Here is an 18,129-nt window from a genome sequence, read left to right on the forward strand (position 1 = left end):
ATTAGTAGGACAAAACGGCGCTCGCCAAATACTTGAATCAGTGAAGCATGTTTAATAAAAACAGTTTGCTTTATAACAATTAGGGAGGTTTGTGTCATGTTTGTCCTCCGACAGAAACCCTATTAAAACAAAAAATATGTTTTTTTCCTTTCATCATTTCCATTTTTCATATATTTTTGAAAAAGCTCCAGAGAGCCACTAGGGCGGCGCAGGTTGCCGACCCTTGGTTTAGACAGAGCGGGTATTATTTTTGTCCATGTTGATTTCTGCATGTGGCTGCAGTGGGCTAGTATATATAAAGCCATCCACACCAGTTTCAAATTAGTTGCCTAATTAATGAATTGGAAAGAAAAGGAAACATTTATTTTTGATTCATTGCCAATATTGTTTGTTTTGTATTATTTTGTAGTTTATTGTCAAAATATACACTCCCATTGTCCGCTTAAATATTTCTAAGATATTTCTTTATTCTTAGACAAGGGGATTCCCTTCCGTGATTGGTCATTTCTATGACGTTACCTAAAATTCCGTTTACGGCACATAGTAATGTTGTAATTCAGCTCTGAGCGTGACACTTAAGATTCAGTCCTACACTTCGCTGAAACTGTGAGTAAGACGCTTGATGACTAACTTTTAAGTGCAGCTTTCAGCGAATAATTTCTTTACTCATAAGTCAACTATTAGCAGACTTCTTAGGAGTAATTCTAAGAAGCTTGATAAATACGCCCCCAGAACAGAATCTATGTGGGCATAAGAACATCAGTGTTTCTCAAATATAACTGCATTCATATGGATATGGAACTTGGTAGTATGACGTTAAGTGTGGCTGAGCTGACTTACTTGATTCACTAAATCCACCAGCCAGCCGTGCGGCTCCTGAAACAGATAATTGTGCATTCATTGGCTTTGTTCCACAGTCACACACATACACACAGCTGTTGGACATCAATCTCACATGTGCGGCTCAGATAGAAAACGAACTGAATATGAACTCAGTGGCCCACCTTCTAACACTACATTAAATATTAAAATGCCCTCTCAAGGGTTTTTAAAATGTAGTTTGCCTATTGGCCAAATAAATCAAGCTTTTATGTACGGTTATTGCAGGACCAGTCAGCAGGTTGCAGTAGATTTTGCATTGGGATCCATTAAGTAGCTAACAGTCAATTTAGATTCCGAGGTAGTAATTTATTTCAAAGGTGTCCAGTGAGTTCCAACTTACTTTTTGATAGGTGTTACTTGGCGAAACGGCAAACACGTTGGCTTCGTCGCCAAAAACCTCAGCCCAGTTCCTCTGACAGGCCTTCATTCGGTTCTTAAAATGGTACTCGTTATCAGGGTTGAAGGCCTGAACACAACAAAGTAAAAAATAAACACAATGCAAGTGTGGTTAGTTAGAAATATTTTGAGTAAGGCTAAAGAAAAAAAGGCATACCATTGTCAAGACCCCCATGAGGTTGACAGGAACAGGATCCTGCTTGACCCGCTCTGCCACCAGCTCGACCAGCAGCATGAGCATGTTGTAGATGCCCTCGTGGATCTCCGTGCTCCATTTGTGCACGGCGCTGCTGGTCAGCAACTGGATAAAAAAATATTTTTTTTACTTTTAGAATAGCGGCATTAAATCAATGAGGATGCAAAACGGGAGGCTTACCTTTTTAAAGGCCTCCGGCATGCAGCGGTCCACGAACCTCTTGCAGTTCTCGTCCGCGTCTGCGAGGCCTGGCGGAAAAGTTGAAATGGTCGCAGAATAGTCAAAAATCCTCCACATTTTTTTTGTAAGCTTGAAAAATACTGCTGTATGTTTAGTGGTCGACGCAGAATTATCATCCTGGCGGTTATGAGTGGAAAGAGAACAAAATGCTATAAATTATTTGGACGCAAAAGGTATTTCAAAATGGATGCGGATTCACTGAGTGTGTGCTACTTTTTCTTCCTAGGGAGGTTTAGTTCCATAAGAAACAAAAAAAATATATTGGCATTCACAGTTGTGGCTTTGGGCAAATTACTGGTACATTAAAAAAAATGTATATATATATATCAGGGGTAGGGAACCTATGGCTCGGGGGCCAGATGTGGCTCTTTTGATGACTGCATCCGGCTCTCAGGTAAATTTGAGCTGACTCTGCTTAACAAGATGAATAATGAATAATTCCACTTGTAATCAGTGTTAAAAATGATGTTCAAAATATAAAATATCATCGTGAATTTTTAATCCATCCATCCGTTTTCTACCGCACCTGTTCAAGAAGTTGCGTTGACGGTAAGGAGTTATTCATTTATTATTGGTTAGTGTGGGGCTTGCCCTCCTGGGGGTTCGTCAGACCACCAAGAGCCTACATGAGACCCTGTTTCAGGGTTAGAGTATTGTTTCATTTTTCAATAAGTCTCTCAGTTGCTTTACAGCAATTGTCTTTTTCTCTTTCGTTCTGGCTCGCGCTCTGGCTCCAGCACCAACCCCGTCGCTCCTCCTGGCTGCTGCTTATAACATAGCGACAGGTGATTAGGTAACAAGGCCCAGGTGGGCCATCTACGCACCTGTCGCTGATTTTGAGGCCGGTCCTGGCAACACCCCACTTCGCTGCAGGCCCACAGGCCACGCCCCCTCCACAGTTAGCTTCAGAATAACAATGTTATTACAAAGAATAAGAGACCTATTATACTCTAAAAATGCACGCGTTTAGTTGTGTTCAGGGTTAAAAAAATATTTTACGGCTCTTAAGGAAATACATTTTAAAATATTTGGCTTCTTGGCTCTCTCAGCCAAAAAGGTTCCCGACCCCTGATATATATATTAGAGATGCGCGGATAGGCAATTATATCATCCGCAAACGCATCACCAAAGTCGTCATCCACCCGCCGTACACCCGAACCAACATTTTATCAGAAACGCATCCGCCCGCCACCCGCCCGCTGAAATACATCAGAGGTTGGCCACCTTTACCACTCACAGAGCTGTCTAAACCCGTTTCACAGAGTAATGAAGACAATTGGAGCTGCTAACGTTCTTGCGATTATCCAATTGGCGTTCATCCTGATGACAAGAATATGGGCGTGCTGTGAAGCCATTGCCTTTGACACCTTCAACAACATGTACACACCGATTATTAGTCCGGCAACATGTTGTGTGCAGCTTCCGCAATCACACGTACAAGATTGAAAGGCATACTGGGTGATACAGAGTACACTGATGGTTGTGATATAAACAACTTTAACACTTACTAATATAAGCCACGCTGTGAAGCCACACCAAACAAGATTGACAAACACATTTCGGGAGAACATCCTCACACAACATAAACGCAACACAACAAATACCCAGAATCCTTTGTATCCGTGACAAACCCTGAATATATTTTACACCCCCGCGCCCCCAACCCCGCCCACCTTACCGACGCACGGGGTGGGGTGTGGCGGGGTTTGCTGCTAGCGGGGTGTATAAAATAGTCAGGGTAGTGTCTTGGATACAAAGGATTCTGGGTATATGTTGTGTTGCGTTTATGTTGTGTTGCTGGGAGGATGTCCTCCCGAAATGTGTTTGTCAATCTTGTTTGGTGTGGCTTCACAACGTGGCGCATATTACTAAGAGTGTTAAAACTGTTTATATCACAACCATTAGTGTACTCTGTGTCACCCAGTATGCCTTGCAGTCGTGTGCGTGTTGCTGCGAAAGCCACACACAACATGTTGCTGGACTGACAAGCAGATCGTACATGCTGTAGAGGGCGACAAAGTCAATGACTTCATAGCACGCCCTAATACTTATTATCTGGGTGACTGCTGGCAGTCATTCTAGAGAATATTAGCGTCTCCTATTGTCTTCTTCGCTTTGTGGCACGGGTCTTAAATGGCTCTTTGAATGGAAAAGGATACCGATCCCAGAACCATGTATATCAAATATTTCCGGATGGTTCAACCGCCACCCGCCCAAATCTAATTAAAATATATTTTTTTTGTCTTGTCACCCGCCCGACCCGCGGTTTATCCGCGGACTCCGCGGATGAGACCACAAACCGCGCATCTCTAATATGTATATATATATATATATATTTATATATATATATATATGCACACACACACACACACATTTTTTTATATTTATACTTTTTTTATTAATAAATGACATTTTAGATTATATATATATATATATATATATATATATAATTTATGGCTGTGAAAAATAAGGGGTAAACACATGTCATTTATCCCAAATATGATCCAATCTGCGGTGCTCTGCAAGGTTTCTCATAGTCATCCACATTGACGTCCCACTGGGTTGTGAGTTTTTCCTTGCTCTTTTTGTGGGCTCTGAACCGCGGATGTCGTTGTGGCTTGTGCAGCCCTTTGAGGCACTTGTGATTAAGGGCTATATAAATAAACATTGATTGATTGATTGATTGATTGATTGAATTAATGACTTTTGAAAAGTAATTTTCTATACTGTTGATAAAATTCAAGTGCAAAAAAAAACAAAAACATTTTGACTACTTTAGTCGTTTAAAACATTTCTTTATGACTTTATTAGGCTCCAGATTTATTCTGTTTGATATTGTCTTTACTGCCACAAGTGGTAGAAAAGTGAAGTACTGATGCGACCCATACGGACCACAGCTGAGAAACATTATTCCACAGGTGTCTGAAAAGGTCATTGTCTTGGTTGAAATCAAATGCAAGTAATGCTGAGTCGCACTATTTTCAAAGCTGCCCCAAATAGCGCCGTGCCGCCCACACACCCGGCTAGTCAGAATCGGGGTTAACCGTTCTCGATCTCAATTGGAGTGCAGCCATTCTTTCGCTTTCGTACCGTGGCGGGCGAGGCAAGTGGAGGCGATGAGGCATTTTCCCAGCGACTCCTCCCTCTTGTAGGGGATGGACCAGTGGTCGGTGAAGACTCGGCTCTCCAGCTCGTACAGGTTGGTGGTGGGGAACTCCATGCTGCCCCCGGAGCAGTTGCCGTTCTCATCGTTGCTCCTCTGCAAACACAATGAGAGAAATCTACGCATTAGCGATGCCGTGTGGACTTGCGTGGGCTGACGTGTTGTGTACGCGTGTGCTTCAAATAGAATATCTGATGTCGTTATTTTTGAAAAAGAGGGAAACGGAACACATTTCACTTCAGCAAAAGGCACAATGTGTTTGTTGTTGAACTCAAAACAGGAAGAACCATTTGAATGACACAATAATAGTCCTTATCGTGGCTCCCTTCGGAGGAGACTTTTAACACCATGTGCATATTTCTGAAGAGGTCTACCATTTACAACTGTCTGTGAGGCCGTGAGTGTGGACAGGCCTGAGTCCTGTCTGGTGATTGGATGAGCACAAAGAAAAGGAAGTAAAAGGGAGAGGGAGCGGGGTGCGCGGTGAGAGACATCTGCAGGAGAGAGACATGTAGAGTGTGAAAATCCGGCGCGGTGCGGTTGGGAGAGTGGCCAAGCCAGCAACCTGAGAGTGTCTGGTTCGATCCCCTGCTTCTACAAACCTAGTCACTAGGGCTGTGAATCTTTGGGAGTCCCACGATTCGATTCAATATCGATTCTTGGGGTCACAATTCGATTCCAAATCGTTTTTTTTTTTTAATTCAACACGATTCTTGATTCAAAAACTATTTTTTCCCGATTCAAAAGGATTCTCTATTTATTCAATACATAGGATTTCAGCAGGCTCTACCCCAGTCTGCTGACATGCAAGCAGGGTAGTAGATTTTTGTAAAAAGCTTTTATAATTGTAAAGGACAATGTTTTATCAACTGATTGCAATAATGTAAATTTGTTTTAACCATTAAATGAACCAAAATATGACTTATTTTATCTTTGTGAAAACATTGGACACAGTGTGTTGTCAAGCTTATGAGATGCGATGCAAGCCACTGTGACACGATAGTTATTTTTTTTTGTTTTTATAAATGTCTAATGATAATCTCAATGAGTGATTTTTAATCACTGCTATGTTGAAATTATAACTAATATTGATACTGTTGTTGATAATATTCTTTTTTTTCCCACTACTTTTGGTTTGTTCTGTGTCGTGTTTGTGTCTCCTCTCAATTAATCTGTTTATTGCAGTTCTGAGTGTTGCTGGGTCAGTTTTGGTTTTGGAATTGGATTGCATTGTTATGGTATTGCTGTGTATTGTTTTGTTAAATTGATTAATTTAAAAAAATAAAAAAATAAAAATAGACAAATACAATATTTTTATTTTATTTTATTTTATATAAAAAAATTAGAAATAAACTCAAACTTTTAAAAATGAGAATAGATTCTGAATCGCACAGCGTGAGAATCGTGATTCGAATTCGAATCGATTTTTTCCCACACCCCTACTAGTCACGTCTGTTGTGTTACTTAGAGCAAGACACTTCACCCTTGCTCCTGATGGGTTGTGGTTAGGGCCTTGCATGGCATCAGTGTGTGAATGTGTGAACGTGGAAATAGTCTCAAAGTGCTTTAGGTACCTTGAAGGTAGAAAAGCGCCATACAAGTATGACCCGTTTACCGTTTATTCCTGCGGTAAGATGACCATGAATATAGGGCTGAGCGATAAAACGATATTGATTTTGGGCATGTAAAATAAAAATGTATTTTCAAACGATTCACGATTCTTATTTGGAACGTTCCTTAATCGATTAAAATAAATTTTTTATTTCGTTTTTTTTAATTCTGTTTTGTCCAGGCACTCAGACAATCATATTGGGGCGGCATAGTTCGGTGGGTAGAGTGGCCGTGCCAGCAACTTCAGGGTTCCAGGTTCGATCCCCGCTTCTGCCATCCTAGTTACATCCGTTGTGTCCTTGGGCAAGACACTTTACCCACCTGCGTCCAGTGCCACCCACGCTGGTTTAAATGTAACTTAGATGATGGGTTTCACAATGTAAAGCGCTTTGAGTCACTAGAGAAAAGCGCTATATAAATATAATTCACTTCACTACATCTATGTGTAGAAATCTTTATTAGGGACCGAATGTCCCTCTGGGACAGAGGACCCTATTGTATTTCAAAGGTTTTATTCTTTTTTCTTTATTATTATTATTCCGCTGCCTCTTCGAGCTGTAATTTCAACCCCCTTAACATGCTTCAAAACTCACCAAATTTTACACACACATCTGGACTGGCAAAAATTGCCATCAAATAAAAAAAACAAACCCCAAAACTCAAAATTGCGCTCCAGCGCCCCCTAGGAAAAAACACAGACAAAACTGCTTGTAACTTCAGTTAGGAATGTCGTACAGACATGAAACAAAAACCTCTGTGTAGGTCTGACTTAGACCTAGATTTTATACACTGACTTCCTTCAGCAAAAATCAACAAGAAGTTGGCAAAAACCCCTTCAAAACAAAAGTTTCCTAAAAAATGTCATTTTTGCCTCTTTGAGCTGTAATTTGACCCCCTTAAAATGCTTCAAAACTCACCAAACTGGACACACACATCAGGACTGGAAAAAATTGCAATATAATAAAATAACAAACCCCAAAACTAAAAATTGCGCTCTAACGCCCCCTAGGAATAAAACACAGACAAAACTGCTCCTAGGAAGAAAACACAGACAAAACTGCTTGTAACTTCCAGTAGGAATATCGGAGAAACATGAAACAAAAACCTCTATGTAGGTCTCACTTAGACCTACATTTTAATAATTGACATCCTTCAGCAAAAATCAACAGGAAGTTGGAAATTACCCCTTCAAAACAAAAGTTTTATAAAAACCCGTCACCTTTTTTCAAACATTATCTCCTCTGACCGCGTTTGTTGTGTCCGCTTCAAACTCGCACAGGAGAGAGATTGAACCCTTCTGATTAACAGTTGCAAAAAGAGTTTTAATAACTCCTCCGGTTTTGATTTTACGAACCTTCAAAGAACAGCTACTCTGATGCTGCTGCGCTGCTGCCGTCTCAAGATGGCCGCTTAAAAGCAGGAAGCACCAGCGTGACCACACAATGCAGAGAAGGCAGGTACTGTGCGGGTAAAAATATGTTGACTGGGTGAAAGGAGGCACCAGTTTGACTCCAGGATACAGAGAGGGTAGGTAACGTGCAGGTAAAGATATGTTGTCTGGGAGATGGCAGGAAGCACCAGCGTGTATGGGTGACAGAAAGAAGCACCAGTGTGACCCCAGGATGCAGGGAAGGTAGGTAATGTGAAGGTAAAGATATGTTGAATGGGTAAAGGCAGGGAACACCAGCAAAAGTTGGTCTCGTCCATCGCTGCTTGAAGCTTTAATTTATAATTGAATCACTTGTTTACTTTTCAACAAGTTTTATATCTTTTTTTCCAAATAGTTCAAGAAAGACCACTACAAATGAGCAATATTTTGCACTGTTATACAATTTAATAAATCAGAAACTGATGACATAGTGCTGTATTTTATTTACTTCTTCATCTCTTTTTTTCCAACCAAAAATGCTTTGCTCTGATTAGGGGGTACTTGAATTAAAAAAAATGTTCACAGGGGGAACATCACTGAAAAAAGGTTGAGAACCACTGAATTAGGCGGTACAGAATCATGTGTGAGTGCATCCTCAGTTATGAGCGTAAACGATACTCTAATGATTGAGTTTTCCATTATAAAAGGGAGAACAGGAAGCAGGAGAGAAGCTAATAGAGAGGGATCACATTTCATTGATTCCATGTGTATTTAAAATGACACATTCAATACTGTAGATAAAAAAATACTGATTGACAGAATAACTTAATATACTTCCATGGACACTTAAGGGACCGAATGTATAAATGTATACACTCACTTCAACCACAAAGATAAACATATGGAAACTGCGTCATCAGTAGTAAACAAGCATGCATGTTGACAACGAGGTTTTAGGGTCTCTAAGGTAGTGCCGCTGTTACTATGCACCCGCTGACTTCCCCGAGGACCCCTTCCAGAACTTTGCAACGTGTTTGCCAGAGACACCGCGGGGCTATATTTAGGAGGATGACACCGGGAGAGGGTGACCTGCGGCATGCATCAGGAGCACAAGCTGGAAGCGGACTCGGGGAAGAAAATAGATGGAACATTTTGTCATTTCTTCATGTTCCTGCCAACTATTGTTTACACTCATGCTGCAGGGCCACTTCATACTGGAGTGGAGCCTGATTATGTCGACCATCTCATTAAGTCCAGGCTCAGCGCCCACTTAAAGGGGAACATTATCACCAAACCTATGCAAGCGTCAATATATACCTTGATGTTGCAGAAAAAAGACCATGTATTTTTTTAACCAATTTCCGAACTCTAAATGGGTGAATTTTGGCAAATTAAACGCCTTTCTGTTATTCGGTCTTTAAGCGATGATGTGAGAATGTGACGTCACCGAGGTAACACAGCCGCCATTTTCATTTTCACATTACAAACACCGGGTCTCAGCTCTGTTATTTTCCATTTTTTCTACTATTTTTTGGAACCTTGGAGACATCATGCGTCGTCGGTGTGTTGTCGGAGGGTGTAACAACACTAACAGGGAGGGATTCAAGTTGCACCAATGGCAAGAAATCTGCCGCCAGAACCCCATTGAATTTGCCAGTGTCTGCACATTTTACCGGCGATGACAGACATGACACAGAGATGTATGGATAACCTGCAGATGCATTTGCAACGATTAAGTCAACGAAATCACAAAGGTGAGTTTTGTTGATGTTGTTGACTTATGTGCTAATCAGACATATTTGGTCACGGCATGACTGCCAGCTAATCGATGCTAACATGCTACGCTAATAGACACTAACATGCTATTTACGCTAGCTGTATGTACATTTGAAACTAGATACCCACATTTAATGCGAAACAAACACTTACGAATCGACGGATTTAAGTTGCTCCAGTGTCGCAAGATGCGAAAGTCCTGATCGTTTGGTCTGCACATTTTACCGGCGATGCTAATAAGGCAGCCATGCTATGGGCCACTTCATTAGGTACACCCATGCTATGGCCGAATAGCTTCTATAGCTATTCGCTCAATAGCTTCAATTTCTTCTTCAATTTCGTTTTCGCTATCTGCCTCCATATTACAACCATCTGTTTCAATACATGCGTAATCTGTTGAATCGCCTAAGCCCCTGAATTTCGAGTCTGAATCCAAGCTAATGTCGCTATATCTTGCTGTGGTATTTGCCATTGTTTGTTTACATTGGCAGCACTGTATGACGTCACAGGGAAACGGACAGTCGCATCGCAAATAGCGAAAATCAAGAACTTTAAAGCTTTTTTTAGGGATATTCCGGGAATTGTAAAATTTTGAAAAAAACTTTGAAAAATAAAACAAGCCACTGGGAACTGATTTTTATTGTTTTTAACCCTTTTGAAATTGTGATAATGTTCCCCTTTAAGTTGACGTCAACCTTCAGAATGTGGTGTACCGCTTTCGTTCACGTCATTTTAGCGTAAAGGCCTACTGAAATGAGCTGTTCTTATTCAAACGGGGATAGCATGTCCATTCTATGTGTCATACTTGATCATTTCGCGGTATTGACCTATTTTTACTGAAAGGATTTAGTAGAGAACATCGACGATAAAAGTTCGCAACTTTTAGTCGATAACAAGTATGTGCGCGTGACGTCACTGGTGTGAGGGCACCTCACATCCTCACATTGTTTATAATGTGAGCCACCAGCAGTAGGAGCAATTCGGACCGAGAAAGCGACAATTTCCCCATTAATTTGAGCGAGGATGAACGATTTGTGGATGAGGATATTGATAGCAACGGACTAGAAAAAAATAAGAAAATTTAAAAAATAATGTTAAAAAAAAACAATTGCATTGGGGCGGATTCAGATATTTTTAGACACATTTACTAGGATAATTCTGGGAAATCCCTTATCTTTCTATTGTGTTGCTAGTGTTTTAGTGAGTTTAATAGTACCTGATAGTCGGAAGGGTGTATCCACAGGTGTGTTGACGCCAGTGTCTGATGGAAGTTGACGGCAGCTGTACGGACAGCACAAGCTCAGCTGATCTCCGGTAAGTGGCGACTTTTTACCACAATTTTATCACCGAAAACTTGCTGGTTGACAAGTGGTCGGGATCCATGTTCGCTTGACCGCTCTGATCCATAGTAAAGTTTCACCTCCGGGAATTTTAAACAAGGAATCACCGTGTGTTTGTGTGGCTAAAGGCTAAAGCTTCTCAACTCCATCTTTCCACTTTGACTTCTCCTTTATTAATTGAACAAATTGCAAAAGATTCAGCAACACAGATGTCCAAAATACTGTGTAATTATGCGGTTAAAGCAGACGACTTTTAGCTGTGTGTGTGTGCAGCGGTAATATTTCCTAAAAGTGCGTGACGTCACGCGTACACGTCAGCATTCTGCGACGTTTTCAACAGGACACTTCGCGGGAAATTTAAAACTGCAATTTAGTAAACTAAACCGGTCGTATTGGCATGTGTTGCAATGTTAATATTTCATCATTGATATATAAACTATCAGACTGCGCGAACTTGATAGTGAAGGACTAGAAAAAAATATATGTAAATAAAATAAAAAGCGACGGCTCCGGGCGACGGTAGTGTGAGCTTTTCAGATGTAATTAGACGCATTTGGTAGGATAATTCTGGAAGATCCCTTATCTGCTTATTGTTTTAATAGTGTTTTAGTGAGATTGTAAAGATATACCTCAAAGCCGGGTGGCCGCGGTGAACACGCCAGTGTCTCAGAGAGAAGCCAAGCTCACAGATGCCTTTTTGACAGCTACTGCAGGAGGACCCACAACCCACTGATGTCTCCGGTAAGATATATATCACAATTTTCCCATCCAAAAACATGCTGGTAGACATAGAGAAACATGTTCGCTTGACCGCTCGGTATTAAAGTGAACTTCAGAACAAAAAAAGAAACACCGGCTTTGTCTCGGTGCTAAAGGCAGCTGCAATACACTGCTTTCCACCAACAGCATTGTTCTTTATAGTCTCCATTATTAATTTAAGTAATTGCAAAAGATTCAGCAACACAGAAGTCCAAAATACTGTGTAATTATGCGATAAAAAGAGACGACTTTTAGCCCTAAGTGGTGCTGAGCTAATATGTCCCCTCCAACCAATAACGTCACAAACACACGTCATCATACGCGTCATCATTCCGGGACGTTTTCTACAAGAAACTCCGCAGGAAATTAAAAATGGTAATTTAGTAAACTAAATGCCGTATTGGCATGTGTTGCAATGTTAATATTTCATCATTGATATATAAACTATCAGACTGTGTGGTCGGTAGTAGTGGGTTTCAGTAGGCCTTTAAGGGCAGCATGAAGGAAAATCTATTCCCATGCGGGCCAGACTGGCAAAATCATGGCAAAATAAGTTAAAAATAAAGACAACTTCTGATTCTTTTCTTCATCTTACTTTGGCCAAAAATAGAAAAAGTACATTCTGAAAATGTACATACCGATACACTCAATATATGGCGGGTTTGTCTCTGTGAGATACAGAAAATGACTATATCGTGATATCCAAGTATACATTACACTACAGGCATTTCTCACTCTTTCTTGTCTCTCTTTCTAAGAGACATAAAACAAGCGCACCTTCTAACATACGTCACATACGTATACACCCTCGCGGAGCAGAGAGGTAGCGGCATGGGTAACGTTAGCTGTGGTGCGAGTGGTAATACGAGAGAAAGAAGGTGCGAATCTGGTAACAAATGAAGGAATAATTAATTCCCAAGAAAAACAGCAGGGGGTCTATCGTCTGGCGGTGGTTTGGCTTCAAGCGGGAATATGTCGAACAGACAACCGGAGTTTGTCAAGTGTGGGGCAAAAGCGTTGTTACAAAAAGTAGCATTACTGCTAATATGTAGCATCATTTGAAAAGTTACCCACTGGAACCGGGGTCACCACCGCCGTGCCCGCGGGCACCAGGTAGCCCGTAAGGACCAGATGAGTCGCCCGCTGGCCTGTTCTAAAAATAGCTCAAATAGCAGCACTTACCAGTGAGCTGCATTTATTTTTTAAATTGCATTTATTTACTAGCAAGCTGGTCTCGTTTTGCTCGACATTTTTCATTCTAAGAGGGACAAAACTCAAATAGAATTTGAAAATCCAAGAAAATATTTTAAAGACTTAGTCTTCACTTGTTTAAATAAATTAATTTATTTTTTTACTTTGCTTCTTATAACTTTCAGAAAGAGAATTTTTGAGAAAAAATACAACCTTAAAATTGATTTTAGGATTTTTAAACACATATACGTTTTTACCTTTTAAATTCCTTCCTCTTCTTTCCTGACAATTTAAATCAATATTCAAGTAAATGTATTTTTTTATTGTAAAGAATAATAAATACATTTTAATTTAATTCTCCATTTTAGCTTTGGTTTTTTCAAAGAATAATATTTGTGAAATATTTCTTCAAAATTATTATGATTAAAATTAAAAAATATACATATTCTGGCAAATTTAGAAAATGTTTAGAATCAATTTTAAATCTTATTTCAAATTCTTTTGAATTTCTTTAAAAAAAGTTGTTCTGGAAAATCTAGAAGAAATACTGATTTGTCTTTGTTAGAAATATAGCTTGGTCCAATTTGTTATATATTCTAACAAAATGCAGATTGGATTTTAACCTATTTAAAACATGTCATCAACATTCTAAAATTAATCTTAATCAGGAAAAATTACTGATGATGTTCCATAAATTCATTTTTTTATTTTTTGCAAAAAGATTCGAATTAGCTAGTTTTTCTTTCCTTTTTTCGGTAGAAAATTGAATTTTAAAGAGTCGAAATTGAAGATAACCTATGTTTGAAAATTTTATTTTCATTTTTTTCCTGTTTTCACCTCTTTTAAACCGTTCAATTAAGTGTTTTTTTCATCATTTATTCTCTACAAAAAAACCTTCCGTAAAAGGAAAAAAAATGTACGGTGGAATGACAGACAGTAATACCCATTTTTTATATATAAATATAGATTTATTAATAAAAGGTAAATTGAGCAAATTGGCTATTTCTGGCAATTTATTTAAGTGTGTATCAAACTGGTAGCCCTTTGCATTAACCCAAGAAGTAGCTCTTTTTTTTTTTTAAAAAGGTTGGTGACCCCTGCACTAGAGAATGAAAAGTGTTTGAAACTCTGCATGTCAACATCTCCATTCGGTTCCACACCCACAAAATGCTGAGGCAACCATTTCCAGATCAACACTGTATGAAAAAATAGTCAACAACAAAAGGAGATAACATCCGCGGGAACCTACCACATAGTGACGGACATACACTATTTGATTTCCTATTATGCAGGTCATTTTTATTCGACAGTTATTGAAATATCTTGTGTGACATCATGCACAAAAGTGCACTTTATTTGTTTTTAACTATTGAAATGGCGTTCTGTACAAAATGTGCACTTTAATTTAGTGTTGTTTTGATATGTCATCTTAGTGACATCATGCAAAAAAGTGCACTAATAGCTTGTTTTAAAATGTCTCTGACAATCTTCCACTTTCTGCTTAATAACTGTTTAATAAATACAGTTTTGATCAATTGGCTTAGTTTTGATTTCCCTCTCTGCATGAAAGTTTAAAATGAGCATATATTAATGCAGTATGAAGAAGAATGTTTTAATGTAGACACATAGAATCATTGTACTGCTGTGATTATATGTATCAAATGTTCATTCAAGGCTAAGGCAAAATATCGATATATATATCGTGTATCGTGACATGGCCTAATAATATCGAGATATTAAAAAAAGGCCTTATCGCCCAGCCCTAGTACATACTACAAATTATCATCTTGGCAAAACACTTGACCTAAGTTGAAAACTGAGGGAAAAAATGGTGCAGTTTCAAAAACACCACGAGGAACACAATGAACTTAGACTTTGTCTCAGTGTATTTACAAAGCCCATCCATCCATCCATCCATCCATCATCTTCCGCTTATCCGAGGTCGGGTCGCGGGGGCAGCAGCCTAAGCAGGGAAGCCCAGACTTCCCTATCTCCAGCCACTTCGTCTAGCTCTTCCCGGGGGATCCCGAGGCGTTCCCAGGCCAGCCGGGAGACATAGTCTTCCCAACGTGTCCTGGGTCTTCCCCGTGGCCTCCTACCAGCTGGACGTGCCCTAAACACATCCCTAGGGAGGCGTTCGGGTGGCATCCTGACCAGATGCCCGAACCACCTCATCTGGCTCCTCTCGATGTGGAGGAGCAGCGGCTTTACGTTGAGTTCCTCCCGGATGGCAGAGCTTCTCACCCTATCTCTAAGGGAGAGCCCCGCCACCCGGCGGAGGAAACTCATTTCGGCCGCTTGTACCCGTGATCTTATCCTTTCGGTCAGGACCCAAAGCTCATGACCATAGGTGAGGATGGGAACGTAGATCGACCGGTAAATTGAGAGCTTTGCCTTCCGGCTCAGCTCCTTCTTCACCACAACGGATCGATACAACGTCCGCATTACATTTACAAAGCCATTAAACTTTAAGCACTGTAACGTTGGCAGTTCTTTAAAAATGTTTGAAAAAACAACCGATTGTTTCCACAAACTGCCGCATTGGTGAAATCCGCATACTGCCACAACACATTCATTCATCATCATTCAAATTTTACAATTATAATTACACAAGGTGTCAGTTATCAAAACGACACCATAGCTTTGGTGATGTGGCTTTTGTGAACAGAGTCTGCCGGGACTTTTAAGACCTTGTTTTAATTCTTCCACCTTCTGTAGCCTTTGTTCCGTGTCCATATTCTTGTCCTTGTGTTTCTTAGATGTTTAATAATGCCTTCATAGATTATATCCTTTCATTACAGCCACACTTTGTCCACCTTTTACATGCGTGACCATGTACTCTGCCTCCCACCTGAGAATATATAACTACTGTCTAGTTACACATAATGTATACACAAACACAAAATGACTTTTCTATTCTATTCTATATTTTTTAGAACATACACACCAGTAGAAAGATTTGCACGTGTAGGAAAGCTTTTGTCTTGTCAAATTATAGCATAAAATTTATCATATGAAAACTGAATAATATAAATATGCACAAATTGAAAAAAACTAGGCTTGTCTGTTGGCATTGTGATGAGGTGATGACTTGTCCAGGGTGTACACCGCCTACCGCCCGAATGCAGCTGAGATAGGTTCCAGCGACCCCAAAAGGGACAAGCGGTAGAAAATGGATGGATAGGCGTGTAACGCTGTTGTAGATCCTGCACTATTGCGGTTTCTAAGTCTTTACAATAATGCCGTGACGTGTGACTGTATCAAACAAACCCGGTGTGCATATTTTTCTGGCGATTTAGCGTTCGTCGGGTCTGAAAATAAACTGGATCTCCCAGATTCCTCTGCACAGCACGGGGCTGACAAGGCGGGGGGCGTGGAACGCCATAAGCAGGAAGTGGAGTGTGTTCGTAGTCGATGAGGATTGTTTTTTTGGACATTTCCTGAAAAAAATCTTGAAAATCTATCAATAAATGTTTGACACAAAAAAAAATCCAAGGTGAAAACATAACCTCTTTGGCGGAGGTAAGAAAGTCTGCCTTCAGGCGGAAGGCAGGTTTCACGCTGGACAAGTCCCTATCTCATAAACTGTCACCCAGAAAAGACATTAGAAACCAGCAAAGCCAAATATCAGTTGGTGAGGTATTAACATTATTAAAAATGTGATTTTTAATGTACTTCTCTGAGAAACCACATTTTCCAGACTGATATAAACATGTCCATTGCAGAGGACACTGCTTTTCAGAAAGTAAAAATTGAAAGACACTAAACTGATCATTATTGTAGGGCTGGGCGATATGGCCTTTTATTTTTCCAAATTGTTTTTATTGTCAGTTTTCTTAATACACAAAAGTACACATATATTTAAGTAAAACATTAAATATGAACACACAAATAATGAATGCAAAAGTTTTTTACACAGATTATAACATCCATCCATCCATTTACTACCGCTTATTCCTTTTGGGGTTGCGGGGGGCGCTGTTGCCTATCTCAGCTACAATCGGGCGGAAGGCGGGGTTACTATCTGGACAAGTCCCCACCTCACAAACTGTCACTTAGAAAAGACATTTGAAACCAGCAAAACCAAATATCAGTTTGTGAGGTATTAACATTATTAAAAATTTGACTTTTTTATTTGCTTTTCTGAGAAACCGCATTTTCCAGACTGATATAAACATGTCCACTGCAGAGGACACTGTTTCTCAGAAAGTAAAAGTTGAAAGACACTAAATTGATCATTATTGTAGGGCTGGGCGATATGGCCTTTCATTTTTCCCAAATTATTTTTATTGTCAGTTTTCCTAATACAAAAATATATACATATATTTAAGTAAAAAATTAAATATGAACACCAAAATAATGAATGACAATTTTTTTTTACACAGATTATAACATTCATACATCCATTTTTCTACCGCGTATTCCCTTTGGGGTCGCTGGTGTCTATCTCAGCTACAATCGGGCGGAAGGCGGCGTACACCCTGTACAAGTCCCCACCTCATAAACTGTCACCCAGAAAAGACATTTGAAACCAGCAAAACCAAATATCAGTTCGTGAGGTATTAACATTATTAAAAATTGGATTTTTAGTTTACTTTTCTGAGAAACCGCATTTTCCAGACTGATATCAACATGTCCACAGCAGAGGACACTGTTTTTCAGAAAGTAAAAGTTGAAAGACACTTTATATTTTACACCCCCGCGCCCCCAAACCCGCCCACCTTACCGACGACGGGGTGGGGGGTTTGCTGCTAGCGGGGTGTATAAAATAGTCAGGAATTGTCATGGATACAAAGGATTCTGGGAATTTGTTGTGTTGCGTTTATGTTGTGTTACTGGGAGGATGTCTTCCCGAAATGTGTTTGTCAATCTTGTTTGGTGTGGCTTCACAGCGTGGCGCATATTACTATGCGTGTTAAAATTGTTTATATCACAACCATTAGTGTACTTTGTGTCACCCAGTATGCCTTGCAGTCATGTGCGTGTTGCTGCGGAAGCCACACACAACATGTTGCTGGACTGACAAGCAGATCATACATGCTGTCAATGACTTCATAGCATGCCCTAATACTTATTATCTGGGTGAATGCCGGTGGTCATTCTAGAGAATATTAGCATCTCCTATTGTCTTCTTCACTTTGTGACAAGGGTCTTGAATGGCTCTTAGAATGGCAAAGGATACTGATCTCCGAACCATGTATATCAA

At 39.9% G+C, this 18,129-nt stretch overlaps 1 protein-coding gene across 2 annotated transcripts in view; it reads right to left on the reverse strand.

Moving 5' to 3' along the window:
- Positions 1–18,129, reverse strand: part of usp24 (ubiquitin specific peptidase 24) — a 137,720-nt gene that overhangs the window by 97,671 nt on the left and 21,920 nt on the right. For both annotated transcript variants that reach the window (XM_061888473.1, XM_061888474.1), the window contains exons 2-6: positions 4,805–4,973; positions 1,655–1,722; positions 1,436–1,579; positions 1,223–1,348; positions 841–876 (exon numbers count right to left, since the gene is read on the reverse strand). In XM_061888473.1, the coding sequence (XP_061744457.1) occupies positions 841–876; positions 1,223–1,348; positions 1,436–1,579; positions 1,655–1,722; positions 4,805–4,973 (543 nt within the window). The remainder of the gene's footprint in view (positions 1–840; positions 877–1,222; positions 1,349–1,435; positions 1,580–1,654; positions 1,723–4,804; positions 4,974–18,129) is intronic.

This window comes from Nerophis ophidion, linkage group LG26 (assembly GCF_033978795.1).
Source record: "Nerophis ophidion isolate RoL-2023_Sa linkage group LG26, RoL_Noph_v1.0, whole genome shotgun sequence".
Classification (NCBI taxonomy): Eukaryota; Metazoa; Chordata; class Actinopteri; order Syngnathiformes; family Syngnathidae; genus Nerophis; species Nerophis ophidion.